This window comes from Myodes glareolus, chromosome 14 (assembly GCF_982192425.1).
Source record: "Myodes glareolus chromosome 14, mMyoGla1.1, whole genome shotgun sequence".
NCBI lineage: Eukaryota > Metazoa > Chordata > Mammalia > Rodentia > Cricetidae > Myodes > Myodes glareolus.
The window spans coordinates 12709225-12735258 of record NC_142039.1 but is presented as its reverse complement, the minus strand read 5'-3'; the positions used below and the strand labels follow the sequence as shown (position 1 = coordinate 12735258).

The 26034-nt window shown below is 40.1% G+C and overlaps 1 protein-coding gene across 4 annotated transcripts in view; it reads left to right on the top strand.

The window, feature by feature from the left end:
* The window catches only part of Slc39a12 (solute carrier family 39 member 12), a 120843-nt gene that overhangs the window by 62478 nt on the left and 32331 nt on the right, over positions 1–26034 (top strand). For 2 of the 4 annotated variants that reach the window (XM_085699057.2, XM_048461118.3), the window contains exons 10-12: positions 2857–2923; positions 7539–7697; positions 9698–9885. In XM_085699057.2, coding sequence (XP_085555183.2) covers positions 2857–2923; positions 7539–7697; positions 9698–9885 — 414 coding nt within the window. Of the gene's footprint in view, positions 1–2856; positions 2924–7538; positions 7698–9697; positions 9886–11466; positions 11630–26034 lie in introns of those variants that run through there. The other 2 variants (XM_085699056.2, XM_085699058.2) reach the window with 2 other exon arrangements.

Genomic DNA, 26034 nt, shown 5'->3' with positions numbered 1-26034 from the left:
CTACACAATGGAGCATTACTCAGTTGAAAAAAAAAAGACAATGACATCATAACATTTACAGGCAAATGGATGAAACTAGAGAAAATCATCCGGAGTGAGGTAACCCAGACCCAGAAAGACAACCATGGTCTGTACCCACTCCTAAGTGGATACTAGATGTAAAGCAAAAGATAACAAGACTACAACCCACAGTTCCAAAGAAGCTAGGTAACAAGGAGGATCCTAAGAGGGACATACATGGAGGGCCCTAGGAAGGGAAGATAGGTAAGATCTGGGTAAACTGGGACTGGGGAGGAGAGGATTGGGGAAGGGGGATAGAACATGAGTGAACAGGATGATTGAGTTGGGGGAAGGATGAAGAGGGAGAGCTATGAAAGAAATATCTTGGAGCTATTATGGGGTTAGTGAGAAATCTGGCACTAGGGAAATTCCCAGGAATCCACAAGGATGACCCCAGTTAAGACCCTAAGCAATAGTGGAGAGGGTGCCTGAACTGACCTTCCGCTGCTATCATATTGGTGACTGCCCTAATTGTCATCATAGAACTTCCATCCAGTAACTGATGAAAGCGGATGCAGAGATCCACAGCCAAGCACTGGGCTGAACTCCTGGAGTACAGTTTAGGAGAAGGAAGAGGGATTAGATGAGCCAGGGTGGTAAAAGTCGTGATGGGGAAACTCACAGAGACTGCTGACCTGAACTAGTGGAAGCTCATGAACTCTGGACTGACAGCTGGGGAGCCTGCTTGGAGCTGAACTAATCCCTCTGAATATGCGTGACAGTTGTATAGCGTGGTCTGTTTGTGGGGCCCCTGGCAGTGGGACCAAGATTTATTCCTGGTACGTGAACTGCCTTTTTGAGCCCATTCCCAATGGTGGAATACCATGATCAGCCTTGGTGGGGAGGAGCTTGTCCTGTCTTTACTTGATATGCCAGGCTTTGTAGAGTCCTCAGGAGTCCTTACCTTCTCTGAAGAGTGGATGGGAGTGGCAGAAGGCAGAGAGGAGTAGGAAGAGGGGAGGGAGAGTGAAACTGTGGTTGGTATGTAAACTGAACAATTTTTTTTTAAAAAAATTATTTTTAAAACAATCTATTCTCATTTTACATACCAATCCCAGTTCCTACTCCCTTCCCTCCTCCTGCTCCTCTATCTTTTTCCCACCCCCTATCAACTCCTCAGAGAGGGTAAGGCTTCCCATGGGAGCAAACAAAGTCTGACACATCACTTTGAGGCTGGACCAAGGCCCTCCCTGCTACACCTAGGCTGATCAAGGTATTCCTGCGAAGAGAATGGGCTCCAAAAGGCCAGTTCAAGTACTAGGGATAAATCCTGGTCCTACTGCCCGTGGTCCCACAAACTGCTCCAGCCATACAACTGTTCAGAGGGCCTAGTTTAGTCCTATGCAGTATTCCCCAATGTTAGTCCAAAGTCAGTGAGCTCGCACCAGCCCAGGCCAGTTGTTTCTGTGGGTATCCCCATCGTAGTCGTGACCCACTTGCTCACATATCACTCCTCCCTCTCTTCGACTGGATTCTGGAAGCTCTGCCTAGCACTGAGCTGTGGATCTCTATATCTTCTTCCATCAGTTGTGAGATGAAGGCTCTATGATGACAGTTAAGACAGTCATCAATCTGATCACAGGAGAAGGCCATTTTAGGTACCCTCTCCACTACTGCCGAGGGTCTTAGCAAGGGTCATCCTTGTGGATTCTTGGGAATGTCCCTGGTGCCAGGTTTCTCACTAACCCCGTAATGGTTCCCTCAATCAAGTTATCTCTTTTTTTTTTTTTTTGCTCTCCCTCTTTGTCTTCCCCCCATCTCAGTCATTCCTTTCCCTCATGTTCTCCTCTTCCCCCTCCCAACACTGCCAACTCCCAATTTATTTTCTCAGGAGATCTTGTCTATTTCCCATTCTCAGGGAATCCATGCATGTCTTTCTTAGGGTTCTCCTTGTTACCTAGCTTCTCTGGGGTCATATAGGCTGGTTATTCTTTGCTTTGTGTCTAATACCCACTTATGAGTGAGTACATAACATTTTACTTTGTCTTTCTTAGTCTGGGATACCTCCCTCAGGATGGTTTTTCCTAGTTCCTTCCATTTGCCTTCAAATTATAAGATGTCATTGTATTCTACTGCTGAGTAGTATTTCATTGTGTAAATGTACCACATTTTCTTTATCCATTCTGTGGTTGAGGGACATTTAGGTTGTTCCCAGGTTTTGGCTATCATGAATAAAGATGCTATGAACACATTTGAGCATATGTCCTTGTGGTATGAATATGCATACTTTGGGTATATGACCAAGAGTGGTATTGCTAGTCTTGAGGTAGATTGATTCTTGAGGGGGAAAATGTGGTTGGTATGTAAAATGAATAAAAAAGTAAGAAATAAAGAGAAAGAGAGAGAGACGGGGGGAGGGGGCAGTAAAATAAGGCATTGGGTTTGCTTGGATTTTTCTCCTCTACCCAAAGCACACCATCCACTTATGGATTGAGAGATGAATCCAAGGACAGCCTTCAGAAGATGTGCCAAATTAGGTCAAGGACCATTTTCTAAACTTTTGTCTTTAGTAAAGGCTTATGTAACTTAAAGGGTTTGAATGAACTACAGGCTGGCTCAGAAGACTGCCTCTGTGAAGGATATGGTTTTCCCCTACCCATTGATACTACAAAGAATATGTTCTCCTCATAGACTTTGTTCTACTTTGTATATTGTATATGTAAGATGGCAGTTCTAGTATGTAGGTAGAGTAACAAAATTTCTTTAAAATGTCAATGTAACTTTTTAGATGTTTCAGGTTCCAACCTTATGTGACAGTTACTCACTTTTCATTAATTATATTTTAATCTGACATAGAAAGGCCCAGAAGATTCACAGACAGCTGAGCTACCCATTGGTGATGTGCCAACCTCCAACAGAAAATGTGAGTCTCAATTTTACAGTTAAAATTTAAAAGTAAAAAGTGACACAGAAAGTTATGTCTGTTTTTAAACAAATATGTCAAAACCAACATGGATTGAATAGTGCATCTCTATTTCATGATGAAAAGGTTTGCAATAAGATCTACGGCAAGTACCCATTCTTGTCTGCCTCCCAAGAATACCACAGGCCATATTCCATTCATTACAATTGATCTCTTCAATTATTTAATCTCACTTTCTGAAATCTTAAATTAGTGTATATGCATATGTATTTTATATGGTTCTTCTAAAATCAAACTTCGATGGTCTTCTAGACCTTTCATTCACTATTACTTTTGGAGGCAGGGTTACATTTTTATTTTCTTCCATGATTCATCTCATTTGTTGCACTGTCAATGAATGCAGCATCCCAGTCAGTGGTTTTTGTGCACATCTTATTTATTTGCCTGATAGTTAGCTAGCAATATTTATTTCTGTGATTTCCCCAGTTAAATTATTTCTGTTATTGGAAGAAAGATTTTATGTGAGATAGGGTCTCACCACTAGCCAAACTGGCCTGGAACTCTTTATGCAGGCCAGTTGACCTGTCACTCATGCCAACCCTCTTGCCTCGGCCTCCCAAGGGCTGGGCATACAGTCATGAGCCATCATGCTTTGTGTGTTTCTATTATTTCTGAATTTAGTTATGTACTTTATAAATTCATTTTTCTTTCCTTAGTTTATGGATAATTGAAGTTCGTGTTTGGTGTGATTTTCATCAGTTACTTTTATACCTGCCCTTCTCCAAGTTTTGTCACTTTTCTGTAACAAAAATGTCATAATGTTTGAATGCTAGCCAGTCATGACTAGTTAGTCCAATTCTACCAGAGTAAATTAGATGATCAAGTATAAAAGTTATCATGGAATGAACCCTGCTTGTATGCCAGGTACTGTGATAAACATTTAGTATGGATTATTTCACTTGACTCTCCCCTAGCACAATGAAATTCAGAATTAGTATTCTGAAGTTATAGCAATGAAGAAAGCAGTTACTGGAGAGATTACACAGCTAGTGAGCTCTAACATTCACAAGCATAGAAAATGCAGTTGTATCAAAATTTCCTTGTGGTTATTCGTGCATACATAGACGAATTCTCTCAATTTTTTTTATTCAAGATGTACTTTGGGGAGCTGAAGCTGTAGCTCAGTGGTAAAACATTTTCTGGGCATGTATACAGCCCTGAATGTGATCACTAGCATGGATGAGGTAGTCTGAAGATGTGCTATGATTGAGGCTTTGTGTATATACTGGATAATAGAATAGGCCTGAGTTCATTGTCTGTAGTTTGCCATGTAGCTTGGAATGTAAATACTAATAAGAATAAATACATATTGCCACTATCAATATTACTATAACAGTACTTGCTTTGTTCTAGCTATACTGTCTTGTAATTTACTCATTTGATTAAAAATATATAATTTAATATTCTTTACAATTCTGCTTCCAGAATGTTGTTTAATTCTTTTGTAAATATATTTTAAGTTTTTTATACATGTGAATATTTTTTTCTGCATGTATGTCTGTGCTCCTCATGAGTGAGGTTCCCTTAGTGGTCAGAGGAGGGTATCAGATCCCCTAGACCTGGAGTTAAAGATGGTTATGAGCCACCATACAGGAACTGGGAAACAAACTTGGGTCCTCTGGAAGAATAGCTAGTGTTTGTGACTGCAGAGCCATCTCTACAAGAACTCAAGGATACTATTTAATCCTTGTGTAAATTTCAGTTCCAGATGAATTTGGAATATTTGGCACCTAGCAGGTCTATGTCAGACTTTGTTGGTTTTACTTTTGAAATAAAAGAGAGTGGGGGAAAAGATATGCCAAGTCAAATTAGGAGCAGAATGTGGAAACCACACCAGGGAGCAACAGCCTTTTCATGCAAATAATCCTCCCACTGCAAGTATCATGCGTGGCATTACAAATGAACAAATCCAAATTAGAACACTCAGCTGCTGTTTGCCGGGAAAATACCGAGTTAGCTTTGACTTTGTGATCAGCTCTTTCGTATTGCCTCATTGGTAGGGCTCAACTTTTCTTTCAAAAGACAGGATGTGAAAATCCTCTCCACAGTCTGATTTAAATAAACAACACCACTAATCAGATTAGTTCTAGCCCACGCTTCATGGTGGACAATCTCAAATAGTTCAGACATGTGTGATTCTGTGCCAGGAACATGAAGAAAGGTGAAATATTACATTTTGGTGTCAAGTATATTAAACCATCAGCAAATACTATCTTCCATTAAATGCATAAACGATCTTGCTAAATGTGCATAGATGCATGGTGTGTAGTTTGTGGTTTACATGCAAATGTTTATTTGCCTTGTGTCTTCTTACATTTCCACACCGTGACATTTATAAACCTGTAACCAGAGATAATCAAGTAATAGACAATGAAAATAGGCCATACAGCTTCCTAGAAAGGGTTAGAGCACAGAAAATCTTGCATTTGTATGCATTCTATTAGGATCAAACCTGCATGTAGGCATAAGGAAAACATAATCCTTTATTTGCAGGCAGCTGTACCTTAATATATCACTTTAAATTATTTTTTAAAAAGAAATTTGTTGTTGAAAACTGGCAGGAGCGTCTAAGTGACATAGACTTTAGACGTTAAAGCCTCTCAGTCGTTAGAGGCTGAGAACTTTCAGGCAGTGTTGGAGTGAACCTCCTGAATCCAAAAATTTGGTATTTATCCTATGTGTTTATGATCACTTCCTGAACTTTCTCCAGTTTTAGCAAAGGATGAAGTAAGTTAGTCCCTGAAAAAGGTGAAAATTTTTTCTATACTCTTCTTTTTCAGACAGGAGATTAAACCTAGTCCCTCATACAGCCAGACAAGAACTCTACCACTGAACTATATAACCTGACACATTAATTCAATTCTTAATATTTACAAATATGTATGAGCTTTAGAATTAAATTACATCGGCCATCTTTGTAACACAGTCACGGCAACTGTCTCCTGCCTGAAAACAGGAGCTTCGTTCATCCCTTATTTATGTATCCAGTGTCTCATCTCACCCACTGTCCTACTGTGAAATCCAGCAGGACCTCTCGTTCCTGGGCCGCGAACGGTCATTATCTGAGAGACTAACCTCTGCCTCTTTCCACCACCTCTTCAGAAAACATTCTCGGTGATAGTGGCAGCAGCTTCTGCTTCCACCGCTTCCACAGCATATTTGAAGCAGAGGAATAAAGCTTTAGTCTGTGGTAACTGGTCAATGTCTATTCTTATTGACTAAAATAACCCTGGACAATAGAACACAACCCTATGTAAAGGAAGCTTCTCTTTATTTTGTTCAGTGTTTAGCTGGTCTGTTTTGCAGAATGACAGTACAGTGAGTAATTGCTACAAAGATAATTTGGGAGCCAGAAGAGTTGATTGTGATTCTGTTTGCAGACATGGTTGGGGAGCAAAGAAAGCAGCTTAGAAGGGTTGTTAACCCCAGTCGGGTCAGGCAGCGCAGTGATCTCATGATGACAGAAAGTACACTGAGCAGACTGGTACAGGAGCATCAGGGTGGAAGCAGCAGCTCTGGATGTTCATCAGCACACCAGTGGTACCCCACAGGGAGCCTTGGCTCAGTCCACTAACATTGCTGTGCTCTAACAGATGTCTTTATGTAGGTAATTTATAGATGATAGAAATTTCTTTTCCAGTGTCTAGAACATGAAAAGCCAAAGTCAAGGAGAGGCAAGGTCCATCATTCTGGTTCACTGATGGTATCTTCTCACTGTGCCCTCACATGGCAAGCAGGATATAGCAGAAGCCCCAGCTCAACAGCTAACGACTTCCCTAAGGCTCTACTTCCCCATAGCATCACATCAAAAAGCCAAGTTCCAGCATATGAGTCATGTGAGGGTCGTCAGCATCGTGCACGCAGCAGGGTTCTTAGGATATCTTAGAATTCTTACAAAGACCATGTCAGGAAAGGCACTGGGAGCATTTTGGGGGTTTGTAGCACTGCTTTAGGGTTCATCTTTGGCATATGTATTAGTTACTTTTCTATTCCTGGGATAAAATGCCATGGCCAAGGCAACTTATAAAAGAAGAAATTTAGTTGTACTTATGACTTCAGAGAGGTAGAGTGCATGATGGTGGAAGAAAAACATGATGGCAGGAACAGCAGAGAGCTGTAGAAGTAGAGAGGAGCACCCAGAATAAAACGAGACTATCCCCAGTGACACCTCCTCCAGTGGAGTTGTGCCTTCCAACCTTTACCAGGCAATTTCACCAACTGGGGACCAAACATTCAAGCATATGAGCCTATAGGGTCCATTCTCATCCAAATCACCATAGCTTAATTCAATTAAATGAAGAAACCAAATATCAGCACATAATATATTTTATAATTGGTCAAAGCAGCTAAAAATATAGTGGTCATTTTGAGTTTATTGGGTACCATATTTCATTTCCAGTTCTGGCTTATCTTCAATTCTGAATCTAATAGGGCTGTTTGATGAGGTGCAATGTAAGAATGTCAGGGTGAATGGGAAAGGTACTGGGATGGGAAGGAACCCATGACGTCTGTAGTTCTTTATTAATACTTCTCATTCCTTCATTTGGTTCTTTAGGCAAAACTGTCAGCTTATTGGCAATCATGATACTGGTTGGGGACAGCCTGCACAACTTTGCAGATGGCCTAGTAATAGGGACAGCCTTCTCCTCTTCATTGGAGTCAGGAGTAACCACAACAATTGCTATTCTGTGTCATGAGATTCCACATGAAATGGGTAAGTGTTCCCGCTTCTTTGGGGTGTCCTACTATATCCCCAGCAATTGTTTGCTTGGATTCTTCTCTAGACTTTAAAACATAGAAACATTATATTTCAATCACTTTCAATTTTTAGTTTATTTAATTCTTAAGCAAATCAAATCCAAACAAAAACCAACCAACTAAGCAAACAAATGCATTGACCTTAGATAAAGCTTAAGAGGGCTCCTTATCTTCTTTCCCAGGGTCAAGAATTGTGCCCCACATTCCAGCTAATTCAGTATAGAAGAGAGTCATTCAGAGAAGTCTCATTCTAAAGAACTTTGGCAAAGTTCACAAAATATTGCATGTTAATCATAGTAAACATGTTAAGAGAGAAATCATTGTGTCAGAAAATGGGCCTGTGAGATAAAACAGCATTCAAATTAAAAGAAAAACATGAGTTAACCTGATTAATACAGAATAATTAAAACTCAGCATAAAATTGAAGCAACAGTTGTATGGTATCAGATACACAGAGGACTTTTATTGTAGAAACTTAGTATCCAACCTTGTACACCAATCCCTAGGAACCAAGACTGAATAAAATAGAGATTTCAGAAACAGGTCTAGAATTAGTGGAGTGAGTGCTGCCTAGATAGATGTTCTAGAGAGAGGGAGGCCTCTACCCTATTAGCTTTTAATTGTCATTTTGACACAGCCTAGAGCCACCTCAGAAGGGTGCAAACATAGAGGGATTGACTAGATGAGGTTGGTGTCCTGTCGGCATGGCTCTGAGGGATTGCCTTCATTGATGGGCTAGGAGAGCCTAGGCCCTGGTGGGCTGCACCATTCCCTGACAAGGTGGTCCTAAGCTGTATAAGAAGGCTAGCGAAGCATGAACTGGAGTGTGTTAGCAAACGGCATCCCTCCTGCGTTAGCAAGCGGCATCCCTCCTGCGTCAGCAAGCGGCATCCCTCCAAGGTTTTGCTTGAGTTGCTCTGACTTCCTCAACGATGTATTGTGACATGGAAATATGATACAAAATAAATCCTTTCCTCCCATAGGTTTTCAGCCAGAGTGTTTAATCAGAGCAAGAAAGAGGAAACTGGGACAGGCTCATTCTTTCTGCTTTCAATTTCAAGTTCACGTTGTCCCATGGGCCAGCCATGCCCTCTTGTGATCAATCTCCGTTCCCCAAAGTCCCATTACCAAGTTATTATTGACCCACTTTAGCTAAGGTCCTTTCTGAGTCCAGTGAAATTGAGCTGTTCTGGGACTCAAAGGCTATGGTCGTGTGTTAAGCTACTGCGCTAGTGGTGTGGTACTTGACCTTCAACCTCAAATCATGGGGCCGTGTAGCAGTGTGCAGCTGGCCAGTATGGTGGCATCGTGAGCTATTTCTGGGACCGGTTATGCAATGGAATAAGTGAATAGAGCCCCACATGTTATCTCTATTCCACTTCATCCTCTGTTTGGTGATGAGACTGAACACTAGATCTTCTAGATTTGCAGGTAAAGTGTTCATCTTCTGGCACAGAAGTATGGAAAGAAGGGTATGCTCTGATTTTGATCATTGCATGAAAGCATTTTCTAAAGAAAGGGTTCAATTCTCAAATCAACCTTTGAAGGATTTAAAAATCTCTGATTCAGCCATTTCTCTCTTTCCCTACAATATGCTCCAAGTAAGTAAGTCATAAAAGCCTGTATAGCATCACGATTCTCCTAGCAAGGATCCAGACCAAAGCAACAACAGAAATGAACTGAGAAACTCCAGGCTAGAGGATAGCTTTACTTTGCATTTTTCTGAGTTGAAAATGCTGCAGGGTATCAGAGACTGGAGAATGTGTCACAGACCTTTCTGGAAGGGCTATATTTATATATTTTGAGCCTCAGCTCACCTGGGCAGCGAGCCCCAGAGGTGTAGGTGGTTGTGTTTTACTAACTGATCATAATTCAAAACAAACTAGTAGTGCATTAATTTGTCAAAAGCATCTTCAAATAAGTGGTGGTAACTTCCCCCTCCCTGTGAAACTCCAGGAGATTTTGCTGTGCTCATAAGCTCGGGACTCTCCATCAGGACTGCCATCCTAATGAACTTTCTAAGTGCCCTGACCGCCTTCATAGGACTGTACATTGGTCTCTCCGTGTCTGCTGATCCATGTGTCCAAGACTGGATCTTAACAGTGACTGCTGGAATGTTCTTATATTTATCTTTGGTGGAGATGGTAAGATTTATGGGTTTTCTATTTTGTTTTGCTAACACCGAAAATGTAAAAACCAACGAAAAACAAGGGGAAAAAAGTCAACTAAAGGGAAGAGTGGTAGGAGCCGAAGAATTAGATAGGTAGAACAGAGATAAGTAAATACTCCGTGGAAATCAAGAAGGCACGTTGTAGGCAGAGGTCACATCACTCAAGACTGAGAAAATGTTGATGTTCTGGCGGTGAGCTGAGAGGAAGGTGCCCTCTGTCATAGTCCTCAGCTGGGCAACAGACCAGTGTCGCAATGCTGCATCTGTCCAAAATGCCTAGACTTACAGCTAAAATGGAAAGTTCTCTCAAACAGCCATCCTGCCTATATAATGCACAATGGTTGAACCAACATTTGTCAGGAGATTCAGAACTGTTGGACTAAGTTAACAACCCATATGCTCAAAAAATATGATTTTATTTTGAAATATGGAAAGACTTATGAAGTAAGAAAGATTGTGATAGCTATTTGCTGTGTAAAACTGCAATGCAATTCCTTAAGAGATCTTTGTTAATAATAATGAAAACTTTCTCACTAATTTTCATTCTCTATAATATTATTTAAAAAATAGACCCTGGGAAAATTTCCCCACTCTTCCCCTGCCCACTTCCTTACTTGCTTCCTGCGTTCCCTTCTTCTGTCCACTTCTCTTTATTTTCTTCTTTTCTGTATAATTTTGCTCTCCATAAAATAGTCCATTTTTCTTTCAGGTCACTATTGATTGTATTTGTTCAGATTTTGAATATCTTTAGGATAGGACTGGTGAAGTAGCTTAGTTGGTAGCGTGCCTGGCTAGCATGCACAGAACCCCAAGGTCAGTGCCCAGTACTACAAAAAGCTGGGCATGGTGGTGCACACCTTTTACCCCAGCACTTAGAAGATGGAGGCAAATGATGAGGAGTTAAAATTCATCCTTGGTGCATAAACCTAAGCTATAGGCCTTGTCTCAAAACCAAAGCAAACGTTTTTAGAGTAAAACCTTAATTATCAACCCTTCTTGTGAGTTAGAAGACAGCAAAAAAAAAAAAAAAAAGAAAAGAAAAGAAAAATAAAGAGAGGAAGAAAGAAAAAAGGAAAATAAATGGATGTCTAAGTCAGCCTGAACAAAAGCAGCTTCTGTTATTCCCTGTATCCTGGAGAAGATAAAGCAAAATAAACAGCCTTGAAGGTGATTTGTGGAGCAGATCCCTGGGGATTGACTAGCGATGCGGCAGAACCCAGTTATTTACTGTCTAGGAAGTAAGCACAGAGAGCCGTTTCATGAGAAAAAATAAGGGAACAAGAAGTGGCGCTTCTACAACCAGAGGACCAGAGCATCCTGAAGGCAGATTTCAGAGAGGTTCCCATGGCAAGAGCCAAACTGAACCCTGTGCTTCTGAACTCTGGCAGCTTTTCTGAATTACTGAGAGTTAAGTGGACAAAGCCAACACCAGGCATGCTCTATGTTTACAGATGTTTTAAAACATTATTTGCCATGCTAAGCAAATATTTTCATTTTGGTAATGAAGCTAAAAGTGGATCAAATGCTACCTCTGACCTCTGTCTCCCAACCTAAGGTCAGTGCCGCTCCTGTGTTCCTTCTGAGACAAAAAGTCCAGATTTCCAACCTTTCGTAAGTTGGAAAACACACCACCACTTCCCAACAAATGATGTGAGCTTCCCGTTGTTCAGATGCCTCTGTTGGTCTTCAAGTTCACTTCTGAGCCTCCCTCTTCAGTGTTCCCTTTTATCCTTTATGGGGCAGTGCAGTATTCCTTTGAAGGTCACTTTGTTTCTTCACCTCGATTGAATTGCTCTTCAAGGTATGATGGATGTGTGTGTGTGAAAAAGTCAATCCCTTTTCTTTGTTGTTTATATATTCCTCCAAGAAAGATCTGGGAAGAGTATTCGTCCCATCAGTCATGAGGAAGCCTAAGCTAATGCTGTCATTCTCCTGCCATTGTTTCTACTGTATCTACATAAGGGTAAGAGAGAGAGCAAGGTGGCTGGTAGCTCAGGCGAGCACAGCTAGCATAAGTTTTGACCTTACTGCAACTTGCCATTGGCCAAAGAGAAGCCTGCTTCCTGGCAAGAAGACAGGCAAGAAAATCCTGTGAATTTCCTGGGGCGGCTTCTAAAATCCAGGTCCCTTGCTCTCACGGCCTTCAGAGCAAATCCTAAACAAATACAGCTCTTTCACATAGCGGCGACTTTAACTGTTGCTGTTCTCTGGAGCTATGCCAAAGAAAATAGTCTGCCATTTAAAAAGAGGAGAGCATGGCTCAGAGACTGTGTAGCGGCAAAGAAAATAAATGAGAGTAACAGAAGGGTTGAGGGATTATCTTAGGGTAACGTAGTTTGCTAATCCTTTATGTTCACCGGGCACCTTCCCAGGAACGTTAATGTGAAAAGAGAAGCTATGTGTTTGGCTTTTTGTTTCAAAGAAATGGAACTCCTAAAGAGACAGGACTGTGGGCAAAAAGGGGCCATTAGCAATGGGGTCAAGTTAGAAGAACGCCTTCCCTAGGGAAAACTGCCAGCCTTCATTCTCCCAAGAGGCATGGCCTTCTACAAATACATGGACTGCAAGTTGTGTTCAATCCTTTCTAAAAGACGTGAAGAGCTGCCACAGCTCTGGGTGGCCAAAGCCAGGGGAATCAACATTCTGGTAGGAAAACTGGTGTCCCAACTGGGTTTTCCTCAAAGCAAGGACAAAAACACATGAGAATAATTCATTTAGGAAAAGACCCAGAGCAAAAAGCAGGGGGAGGGAGCCAGAGAAGGAGACAATTCATTAGAATAGGGCTTCTATTAAGTTGATGGCTGCATGTTCCACCACCTAGAACCTTCTGAAGCTTAAAACATGCCTCGTAGTTCTTTATCTGAGACAGGAAGGAGGCTCTCTGTCTCTGTCTCTCCATTTCTTTCTCTATCCTCACTTTCTGTCTTTTTCCTCTCTCTGTCTGTTTCTGTCTCTCCATCTCTCTCTCTCTCTCTCTCTTTCTCTCTCTCTCTCTCTGTGTGTGTGTGTGTGTGTGTGTGTGTGTGTGTGTGTGTGTGCACATGCGGATGTGTGCTGGAGGTCAGAGGTCAACCTCAGGTGTTATTCCACAGAAAGAGTCCATCTTGCTTTTGTGGCAGGGTCACTCACTGGGAGCTGGGGCCCACTGATTAGGCTAAGTTGGCTGGATAGCAAGGCCCAGGACTCTACCTGTCTATGCCTCCCAGTGTTTGGATCACAAGTGCACACCTCTGCACCTGACTTCTATATGGGTACTAGGGATGGCGCTTGGGTGGCAAGCATTTCACCAACGAAGTTATCCCCTCAGCTCTGAAAGAAGGTGTGATTTATGGGCCTTTCTCACATTGTCCAAAGATATTTATATTGCCCTTCTTTCTCTGCACTTCGGTGCCGGAGTGACAAAGATGTTTCTGCAGGAAGCCCAAAGCCATGGCATCAAGAACCCAGAACAGAGGGAAGGATGAGTGTAGGAGCAGAGCCAGGAGCTGTGCGAGGCTGATCGTGCTCTGGGATCTCTGCTGCAGTGCTTGGACAGGAGATGGGACTGGGGGAGGATGAAGTGTGACAAGTAACATCCATCAGCAGGGTCCCCGTCCCCTTCAGAAGCGCTCATGCCCTCATTTTAACTTCAGGTTCCGTATATCTCAAGGTTTCTCTCTGGCAGCAGTCAGCCAAGAAGTCATCTAAGACTTAACACATGCACACACACACACACACACACACACACACACACAGAGAGAGAGAGAGAGAGAGAGAGAGAGAGAGAGAGTCATAAAAAGTGCAAGACATTGCTGCTCTTGAGGTCCTGTGTGCTACTTACCTTCTTAGTTTTCCAGAACACACGCTTCTTTCCCCTTACTTCCATACAGCCTGTGGGCCAGTTTGGGTTCCCTTCCGGATAGAAGGCACAATCCAGGTGTCACTGAGGGGTCTGAGCCTTTATCATTACCCTAATGGTTCCTTTAGTGACCTGCTCACTACTGCTGGGCAGAGATGGCCAAGCGATGCTCCAAGGAGTCTCCCAGTTTCTGGGTAGATTATTTCCAGCAGAAGCCCAGGCTGCTTACAGTGGTCAGCAATGAGTACTCCCATCACCATAGTAACTTCGAGCTGCTTTATGAATTCCCCAGATGTTCAAATTGTATTCATAGCTTCCAGTTCATTGGGATCTGCTGCACTGCATCCAGAAACAGTCTCTGGCTTGGTGCTAAGTTTACAGGAGCAGGAAGGACAAACCTAACAAATAGAGAAACCAACAGTAACAGTTGAGGTATGAGAAGTTGTGATTTGTGTTGCTGCGTCTGTGATAATTTCTAGTATTTCCTTCTTTATGCCTTGAATGTAATTTTTTCTTTATTTTCCTATTTTATGAGGTAGAATGTAATATCTATCATGGGTTTTAACTCCTCTTTTCTAACACTAGCACTTAAAGCTATCAATTTCCGCGTGAAGTTTCTCTTCACACTCACATGTATTTTGTACTTTCAGTGTGCTCCTTTGGAATTTTCCGTGTAATTTGTTTTCTTTTTTTGTCGCATGGATTGTGTATAAGTATATTGTCTAAGCAATATTTGGAATAAAAATGCCTTTATGTTGCCATTTTAATGAAGTGCATTTTTAGGACAGGCATGTTTTCTTATATTAGTGCAGAGGAGTGTTTGGAGACTTGTATATCACACAGTCTATTTTGATGAGATATTTATTAGATACAGGGTTCTGTGAGCATCAGTTAAGTTGACTTGATTAGTAGTATGGGTCATATTTTCAAATTAATTCCTGATTTCTCTCACTGACTTAATTCTGGATTCTCAGTACCTGTCTGTAGGTTTGCCTGCTTCTTCTCTTGGTTCTGTTGATGTTGAATATTTTCTTTGTCATTTCAGGCTGCTATGACAAAATGCTTCTGTCTAGGTGGGCCGAGAAATAGCCGTACAGCCTGTGAAGTTTGAGATAAATTTTTGGCCTATTTGGTCCCCAAGAAAGCATTCTTCTTGGTTTTCAGACCGATGTCTTCTTGCTATGTCTTTATGGGGGATGGGACATTGAATGGGAATTGGAGAATTTCAATCTCTCATCTCTCACAGTGGTGTTAATTCTACCACGATGACCTCACACTCGTGACCTAATTAATTTCTGATGTGGTTTTAACATGGTGTGTGTGTGCCTTGGGTTCATATATTAACTGCTTGGTTCACAGCTAAGTTGAATGATGAGAGAGGTGCCAGGACCTTTAAGAGGTGAAGCTTGACTCTAGGAAGTCAGATACTGAGGCATGTCTTTGAAAGGTTTAATTGCCCCATCCCCTTTCTATCCCCCATCCCCTCTCTACCATAGTCCTGTCCATCATGAGGTGAAAAACTCCATATATTGCCCACTCCATGATGTTTGCCTCAGCATGGACCCAGAATCACAGAACCATGTGTCTATGGGATCAATGCTTTAAACTCTGAGCTAAAACAGGTCTTTCCTTTCTAGAAGTTTTCAGTGTTGGATATTTTGTTTACAGTTGTAGAAAAGGAGATGATAGGCATCTCAGAACTTCATCTTCAAATACTTTTATAGTAGATATTGGGGTTTTAACCAATAAGCTCTGGGGAGACCACACCTAATTAACTCATATCTCTGATAAATTGATATTTCCACCAACTCTATCTGGGAAAATCCTTGACTTGATGTCTGTTTTCATTAACTGTTTCTGGGGTGTCCTTTCTGTCTTTGTAACTTTCATTTACCTTTTGGGAGCTAAGTGGTACAGATCAGGTAGCATGTTTGATGGGGGGGGACTATGAAAGTTTTAACAAATGTACATAATATCTAATTCTATACAAGTATATGGTATTTGACAATTTCACATACTTAACACATATATAATTATATTAGTCATATTTCTGCAGGGGAATAGAACCTATACAAGGAATTTATATACTCTGCATCTAGAATCTCTATCTGTCTGTTTGTCTATCCGTCTATTATCTATCTATCTATCTATCTATCTATCTATCTATCTATCTATCAGATTTGTTAGAATGGTTTACAGGGGTGATCAGCTTGTCTAACAGTCTAATAATGGCTATCTACCCATGTAAGATTCAAGAATCCAGTAGTTGTTTAGTTCATAAGGCTGGATGTCTCAGCTGGTGTTCTGTACATGCTGGAAGTAGGCTCTAATGCCAGTGAAGACTTGCCCATGATAGCAAGCAGGCAGAGTGAAAACCTCCTTCTTCAATGTCCTTTATGTAGGCTACCACAAGAAGATGTGGTCTACATTAAAAGTGGACCTTCCCATCTCAAAAGATCCAGATAGAAAAGGATCTTCCCACTTAAATTGATTTAATTAATAAAAATATCCCTCACTGGTTCACTCAGTCACTTGAGTTTTACTTAATTTCAGATGATGTCAAGTTGACAACCAAAAGTAGCCATCTAAATAATATTTGACAATTTCTTACATATATAATAGTTGATACTTTTAAGGATGTTTATATGACTTTATATATATATATATACATACATACATACACACACACATATATATGTTATATTATAGTCATACTATTTTTCTACCCTCTCATCTTTCTCCTACCTCCACTACTTTCCTCAAACATTGTACCCATCCCACTTTCGTTTCTTTTTCTTTTGTTTTCCCTTTGTGACCCATTAGTTTTCATCAGGATCCCTCACGTAGGCATGTGTATGAAGCTGTCCACCGGAGGATGAGTAGCTCATTAGTGGCTGTATCACTAAAGACAATGACTTTCTCTTCCCCAATAACCTTGGATAGTCATTAGGTCCCTTGGGTAGTATGGGGGCCCATGGCCCCCTCCCTCATCTCTGGGTGAATGCTTGCGGGCTTTGTTTTATGTATGCCATAGTCATGCCATATTCATAAGACGGCATTTTATAGCCCCTTCCTATTATATGGATCTTTTATTCTTTATGCCCTTTCTTCTTAATAATCCCTGAATCTTGGAGGAGGGATATAGTGTTGACTAAGACTTTTCTGTCCTGCCCAGTTCCCGCAGCCGTTAAGTCCCAAAGAAACCACACAGAGGTCTACATGCGTTATAAACTGACTGGACCATTAGCTCAGGCTTCTTATTAGCTCTTATAACTTATATTAGCCCATTATTCTTGACGATGTTAGCCACGTACCTTATTCAGCGAGGCAGTCATACTATGGGTGTCCAGTTAAATCAGGAGCAGTTAATAGTGGCCAGTTCTCAGCATCCTGGCCAGTCATAAATCTTTGCTTTAGATCCTGTTTTATACAACTTTTTAAAAATGATTTTTATTAAAATAATTTATATTCATTGGTGTTTTACCTGCCTGTGTGCCCTGTGAGAGTCATTGAATCCCCTGGAACTGGAATTACAGACATTGTGAGCTGCCATGTGGGAATTGAATCCAGGTTCTCTAGAAGAGCAGTCAGTGCTCTTAAACACTGAGCCATTTCTCCAACCCCGACTTCTATTTGCTGCAAATGGAAGTTTTTTTTTAATTAATACCTAAGATAGCACGGGTCTATTGATATAGAGACAATTTGACAATATGTCCTTATAGTAAACAATCATAGTAGGTTTACTCCTAGTACTGATAAATCTTCCCAGCTATGAGTCTTTGTGATCAGGTATTCTGTATTACACGTGAACTCCTGTGGAGTAGTACTCAGATCTAACCAGAAATATGTTGGTTTCCTCTATATTGATCATGCTATTATTGCACCAGTAAGTTCTTGCTTTGCAAGTTGGTATTGTAGCATACAAGGGCTAATATTGGGAAAGATCATTGCTAGCTCTTCTTCCCTACATGTCCACATAACAACGTCTATTACTAACAGAGGCTAGTCATAAGGCAGAAAGCTTCTAGTTCAGTTCTGCAACCATGATGTGTGATATCTTCAGAAATAGACTATAATCATCTAGTTCTGGTAGACAACTAATGACAATAACACATCCCATACAACTTTTTGTGGACAGAGGGTTCTGTGGCCTTCCTAGCCAACTACTCCTAGGGAAATATCCTATGTCTGGCACTGGGTTTTTCATTTAATAAATCATGGATTCTGGGATCAGCACTGTCTGTACATGCATGATACTGTCACAAAAAGTCTTTCTTTTAAGCTAATTGTTTTAAATTATCTTATAAGGTATGAGTTTCCATATGGCTTCTTTATACATCCTTAGTTTCTCTTCACTACCTTCCCATGCTCCATATTTTTCCCATTTCTGTTTATACCTAACCATCCCCAGTATTCTTTTCTTTTATTTTCATAGTACACATGCTCCAAATATTAATTATAATTAGATCTATTGGTTTGATGACTTTTTCACAGTCCTGTGTTTGCCACAAATATTTTATGAAGTAATATATATAATATAAAATATTATATAAAAGTCATATACATATAACTCCTCCTAATCTGGAGGAGCCTTGACTCTGTTAACTAATGCCAAAAGGGACTTGGAAATGCTATTGAGGTCGAAACATTTGAAGATGAGTCTTGGAAATAGGAAGCCATGATCTGTTATAACCTTCCATGATCAGGGGGTAAAAAAGCTAAAATGATGAAAAGAAGGTCAGAGACATGTAGCACTGCTGACTTTAAAGACAGTGGAGGAGGCCAGGAGCCCAGGAACATGGGTGCTCCCTAGTCTAGAAGGTGGAAAAGACAAGAAAATCGACTCTCCTCCAGAGTTTTAGAAAGGAGTCCAGCCCTGATGGCACAGGAATCTCAGCCTGGCAAGACTCATGCTTAAATTGGGAGTTACAGAACAATATGATAGTGCATTCTTATTGTGTCAAGGCACCCAGTTTGTGGTCATCTGTTAGTAGCAGCTGTTGAAAACTAATCCATCCCTTGGTATCAACGCATGTTTAGATGTAATTGGAAAAGGAGACAGCTTTGTAAACGCATCTTTTTCTGTCTGAGAAACTAAAATCTCTCTGAGACAATTCTCAGAATTGAAAGTGCTTTGATTTCTCAAACTCTGCATCTCTCAATTTAATACATTGCTTCGATGCGAGGAGGAGCGAACGTTTGAAGTATCTCCTTCAGTAGCTTGGATAGAGAGGCTTCATTTTTTTAGCGAATATCATGTATTCTATGTTGCATAAATTAGTGAATTTTTAAAGACATACATGGTTATGCCAGGGAAAGTTTATTTCTGGAGCAAAGTCTCAAACCTTCAGGCATTTTTCCTAAGGTTTTAGATCCTGCAGGCAGTTTCTATAGCAACAAGTGAGTAGAAACCTCAAGGGACTGCCTGCACTGTAACTGGAGATGTCCCTGGAATTGGGGGAGCTGGACCACTGCCCAGGGTCCACTATGTTAATAGAACTCCAGTGGCTGTTGGAAAGCTCAAACTCTCTGAGGTGGCAGGGCAGAAGGAAGTAAAAGTAAGAGTTTAGACCATTTCCATGAAAATCCTAGGCAAATCAGTCAAGGATGGAGTCAGTTCTTCATAGCTGTAGTTTCTGTAGTTGGGAGTCGGTTAACCACAGACCAGGGATCCCAGGAAAGAATTTCATTTGCACTGGACATTGGTATTTCTCTTGTCATTGTTCTTCAAAGAATGCAAAATAACAGTTATTTACATGTTGTCTGCTCTATGTCAGTTCTCTCTATATCTGCTTTCTACACAGTTTATTTACAGTATAGAGAAAGATATATATGTCGATAATATACAATTATTGAATTACTTAATGTAAGGGGCATGAGCATCTTCAAGTTCTGGTATTAGAGACAATTCCTGGAATAAGTGTCTCCTGGATGCTGAAGAATAACTATATGCCCAGTTTTCTATCCCAACCCCCTGCACACTCACCACCCACCAATCAATATATCACAGTTTTTAAAATCATCTTCTCTGCTCTCATCACACAATTTTTTTGGATGTTTCTTTTCAATAGTTCATCCTTCTCAAGATTACCAACAGTTTTCCGTTAAAAGTATGTCTCACATAATAATAGATGAAGAAAAGCCACAGGGAAGGGCATTGTTTAGAGGAATTTACTGGGTTACTACTACCAAACTCAAGAAAGGAAGTGTCTCTCAGCAGTGACATCACAGCCAGAGTTTGTCTTGCAACATTTTCCAGTTTCCAGGGAATGTTCTCTGTGAAAGGAAGGGACAGAATATTTTGAATTTGAAGCTTTAAACCGATGCAAAAATGTGAAAAAGGAAGCCTGGTTATTACACTCAGCTAGTAACCCGACAGCTGGTAATTTTCTAGGCTACTTCATGATTGCAACAGCTCAGCAAATGTTGCACTTACAGTGACTGTGCAAATGATACACTTAGAGTTACGGTCACCACCATTTCAACATAGGGAATCTGATGAGAGGAATATGAAGCAGACATGTCTAGTCTGCACTTCAAATCACGTGACTACAAAATTGAACTGGATTCTATGTTTTTAGGATTTTGATTTAATTGTATCCTTAACATTATTTTATTTTACTTTGTGTGTGTGTGTGTGTGTGTGTGTGTGTGTGTATTAGGTGATACATGTTCACGTTTATTTGTGTAGGTATCATATGTATGCATGAGCATATAGAGACCAGAGATCAACTTTGAATATGATTCTTCTTTTGTTTTCCTCACACACATATGCATGTGCATGCACACACAAATATATATATATATATATATATATATATATATATATATATATTTCTCAGTTAATTTACTATTACTTGTCTGTATATGATTTCAGGACTGATCCTGTGGGATTGGATAACCAATTAGAGACCTCTTCCTGGGGAACTCAATTTCTCCTATGTTGACTGAGTTTTCTGTCTCACCCCGTTCCTGCAATAGTTAAGTCCCATAGAAATCACACAGAGGTTATAACCTGATTATAAACTGATTGGCCCATTAGTTCAGGCTTCTTATTAACTCTTATAACTTATATAGTCCATTATTATCCCATTATTCTTATCTGTGTTAGCCATGTGGCTCAGTACCTTATTCATCGGGGCAGTCACATCTTGCTTCTTCTGTGGTGGCATCAAGACTGTGTCCTCTTCCCAGAATTCTCCTGTTCTCCTTGATCTGCCTATACTTCCTGTCTGGTTGTCCCGCCTATGCTTCCTGCCTGGCTACTGGCCAATCAGCATTTATTCACAATATAATTGACAGAATACAGACCATGGTCCCACACCATTCATGCTCTAAGCAGTTCTTTTGTCTATACTTCCTTTTTACTTTACTTTTTGATACAGTCTCTCCCTGGAGCCTGGAACTCTCTGAAAGGCTTGGCTGACTGGCTATGGAATCCCAGGGATCTGCCTACCTTTGATTCACCAATGCTGACAGTATACACATGTATCAGTACATAAAGCTTTTTATCTGAGTGCTGGGGATAGAACTATGGTCCTCAAGCTTGAGTGCTGATTGCTTTGCCAGCTGAGTTATCGTTCAACCTACCATCCCTTCCTTACCTTTTATTTCATTGAACTTTATTACTTAAGAGAAATGCAATGAAATTCATTTGGTATTTACTACCACCAGGTTGTCTGATATTATAAGCCCTTTCATATCTGAAAGAAATAGTAAATTATTTTTTTCTAGAAGTTTGACAGTATGTAAGTGTAATTCTATGGGCTGGTATGTAAGTGTAATTCTATGGGCTGATATTCATCAACAGAAAGGGAAACTTTAAAGGCATGTGAGGTATCCTTTATGTTGCCAGAGGTTTCTGTCCTGCCCAGTTGTGCAGCCATTCAGTCCCAAAGAAAACACACAGAGGCCCACATTAATTATAAACTGATTGGCCTATTAGCCCAGGCTTTTATTAACTCTTTCTTGCGTCTCGAATTAGCCCATAATTCTTGTCTGGGTTAGCCCATGGCTTGGTATCTTTTCTCAATGAGGCTTTCTCATTTTGCTTCCTCATTTTGCTTCCTCTGCATCTGGCTTCCTCTGGGAAGACTTCAGACTGACCCTTGCCTCTTCTCAGAATTCTCCTGTTCTTGTTGTGCCACCTCTAATTCCTGCCTGGCTACTGGCCAATCAGCATTTTATTAAAGCAATACAACATAAGTTTAAGGTTACAAGACCATTATCCCACAGCAGTATCTACCACCACCAGGTTGTCTGAAAGAAATAGTAAATTATCTTTTTCTAGAAGTTTAACAATATGTAAGTGTAATCACATTAGCTGTTATTCATCCACAGAAAGAGAAATTTTAAAGGCATGTGAAGTGGTCTTTATGTGCATGTTTTTTTTCAACAAATGTTAGACAATAAGTATTGCTACAGAACTTCTTTAGCCACTAGCCTTTAAGATACCAGCCCACCTGGGCATGGCCTCTTATACTATTAATGCTGATATAAAGTGTGCATCACTCTCCCTTCTGGCTGTTGGTTATGGCTCTTGTTTCCCTGTTGTGCAGAGGACTGTGATCTGTGGATCTACTCCTAAATAAATACCCTTTATTATACTCAATTCTGAGCTAGTGTGGAATGTCTTTATAGTGTCCATCTTTGTAGCATCACTGTCCTTGTATTGAGAACTCACTGAGAATATGTACCCAGCATTCATAACCCACTTCAGAAGCAAAATTAAGATTATTTGATGTTGATAGTTCTTTTCAGAAGAAAGAAGTATGAATCCTTTCTATCAACAACTTTGAAAGACTTCTGATATTTCTGTAAACCAACAACAAATCAATTAAATATACTTTCTACATTATCTACTGTGATACTAACATATCAAATACACTCTGTAATGTAGGGAACCCAGGTCCTGGAAATGTTGATATTTTCTTGCTTATAACATGTCTTAGTTGCTCCTTTAAACCACACTGTGAATGCCTGAACACACTCACATGTGCACACTTTCCAGAGTATCCTTTTAAAAAATAATTTTAATTAATAAATACTGGTGTTACTATTAATAGCTTATTCTGGTCATCTTAAAATATCAACTTGACTCAAACTACTGAGAGCAGTGTCTCAACTGGAGAATTGTGTGGATCAGATTTGTCTATGGGCATGTCTGTGAAGGATTGCTCATTAATGTGGACTGTCCTAACCCACTATGGTTGACACCATTACTTTGGTAGGTAGTTCTGAACTGTATAAGACAGTTAGCTAAAAGTGCAAAAATTAATGTTCAACCTCCAAGCTCCTGCTTGAGTGCCATCCCTGACTTCCCTCAAGGATAGACTCGTGAACTGGGAGTGTTAGTCAAATAAATTACCCTTTCCCTATGTTGCTTTTGGTAAGAATGTTTTATCACAGCAACAGAGATAAAACCAGAATGGTAATTCTTTTCATATTATGAGATAAAACATTTTAGCTAAATCTATCTGAGACTATATGGTAACAGATGACTTAAATCATTATATGTAGACTGGACATATTTCTAGGAGTGGAATTTCTAGGCAGTATGGCAATTTGACAGTTAATTTTATCGGGAATTGTCAGACTAGTTTCCTTTGTGGCTGTACCAATTTTGATGATCACAACCAACAGAAAAAAGACTACAATTTCTTCATATCCTCACCTACATGTGCATGTTCACAAATGTATTACTTATTTTTTTAAAAGTGATTAGCTATTATGGATTACATATTAGCACCTCTGCAAAATCTACGCTTTAACTTTAATCCCTAGAATGATGATATTAGGAGAGATGGCTCTGATGGTATCAGGTTGTGGATTCCCACCCAAAGGGACAGATCCCCTTAGATTGCTAGGATGCAAATGGAGTGCTATACTTCATTTTTAGGTTTATGTGTATGTTTTGCCAGTTAGTATGTATAGCACATGTATTCACACCCTCAGAGGTTGGAGGGTAGCTAGAGTTGATGGGATCAGGTGGATAGAGCCTGCATAACAGGCTTGGACTGAATGTCTCATAAGGAGAGAGTGAAGAGGTGCTCTCTATGCTATGTGAACATATAAGAGAAGGTAGAATTTCATAAACCATTACTAAACACAGAATTCCACAGATTCTATAGGTGACCTGGTTTTGGATTTCCCAGGCTCCAGAACTTCATGAAATACTGTTGAAGATGCCCAACCAGTTAGTATACTAGAGCTGCCCTAGCTGACCCACAGAAGAGACAGTTTGCAGATGTAGATCTGTTTTCCTGCGGTTTTCACATGCCTTTCCTTAGAGAGGAGTGACTCTAGGGAGCATTTCCTGTGGTTATTAGCCATCTGTATATCTTCTTTGACAAGTTTCTAGTCAAGTTGTCTGCCTATTCCTGCTATTACATTTTGAGCTCCTTACGTATTCTGAGTATGGTCTTTATTGAACACGTGGTTTGCAAATATTTTCCTATTCCATTGACTGCCTTTTAAATCTGCACAAAGATTATTTTTAATTTATAAAAACTGCATTTTAATTTAATGCTTTTGGGAATTTCATACAGTAGTACTATTTTTACATCATTTCCACACATTCCTTTTTCCCTCCAACTCTTCCACATACTCCAACTACCTCTTAAATTATTGTCATTTCTTCTTTAGCTATTATTTTTGCATACATACATGTACATGTTCACATGCACATATATGTATCCTAATAAATCCATTTAGTGAATGGATTATTCACATTATCCATGTGAATGTGTTTAGGGTTGACCACTTGTGATTGGAAAACCTTAAAGGAGCTCACTCCTAAAGAAGACTGGTTCTTCCCCTACCAGTCACTAATTTCCTATAGCTTTCCTTCTAGGGGTGGAACTTTATAAAATTTCCTTTATCTGTGTTCCATGTCAACTGGTCACATTTTATAGGGTATCTTTAGGGAACGGAATTTTCAGATTTCCTCTCATATGCAGAAGGTACTATTTTGCAACAGTTATTCTGTTCCTCTGGCTCTTGCAGTCTTTGTGTCCCTCTTCTAGGGTGTGCCTGAGCCCTGAGAGGAGGAGATGCACTGTAGATGTACTGATTGGGTTTGGACACCCCCTGATCTGTTCTCTGTGTTTTGACCAACTGTGGATTTCTTCAGTAGTCTCTCCTGCTGTGAAATGAAGCATCTTTGTTGAGAGTGAGAACTATAATTCCCTCTGAGTATAAGGATAAATTTTGATTATGTCCATTTTACCTACTTTTCTTGAGAAGTTAGCTCTATTTGTGAAATAACCAGGCTAGCTTAAAGATAAACAATTATATTTTTGCTTATCATAAGGGGAAACTCATGCCACACCAATGGAAGGTCCAGAGAGAGTGAGCACCTGGTTCATTCCAGTTTTTTTCTTGGGCTCCAGGAAACCACGCCTTAATAGGTTCCACTTCTTAAAGATGATCAATTAATAAAGCTTCCTCCATCATCTCCCCCTTTTGTCTAAACAAGATCGATCCAAACCCCATACAACTATCTACAATAGGAACAGATACCAAGTATAAAATTACAAACAACATAAGCAGTATTAAGCAAGGAACACATGACAAATGTTTTAATAAACATTCTATTTCAAGGAATCTAAATCTTGCATCGGAAATAAGCTTGGGTAAGTCATGAGGAAGGTAACTACGACTATCTAATTTTCAACCCCATGGAAGGCCTGAGAAGGTAATAATATTACTTGAGCAGGCAAGAGTGCAATCAAGTAGCTTTCAAAGTGAGCAATATAGATGGAGACAATTGGCTACCTGAGCAATCACCCAAAATCTCATTTGCAATGTTGAAGCAACCAACTTTGGCTAAGGCCTAATGTACCTGACAGACCATTTTCAGAGGCAGGAATTTTTTTTTGAAAAAACTGTCATACCCTGTCTTGGCAAGATTTGATAGTCTTTTTCTTGTGTCCTGCTTATCCATTCCAGATACCATGAACTTTGTCAGTGATTGAGGTATGGACAGTTCCTTTCCCAAAGGCCAGTTTTGCCAAGAAGAAAACACGCTCCACATGGAGTGTCTTTGGTGCTCAACATTCTCTCAGGAATAGATTGGTGCTGTCATGAACAATCATGTCTCATGTCAACAGAACCCTAAGTTATTTAAATACCGTGTTCTACAGAACCTTGAACAGCTGAAGATTACCTATCTAGACAGAATATGTTCTCTGTATATCTAAAGAACCTAATTGTACAACAAACTTGAATAACTATTGACCTATAATAGTTAATACCTATATAGCTTAAAGACTAAAACTTCATGTC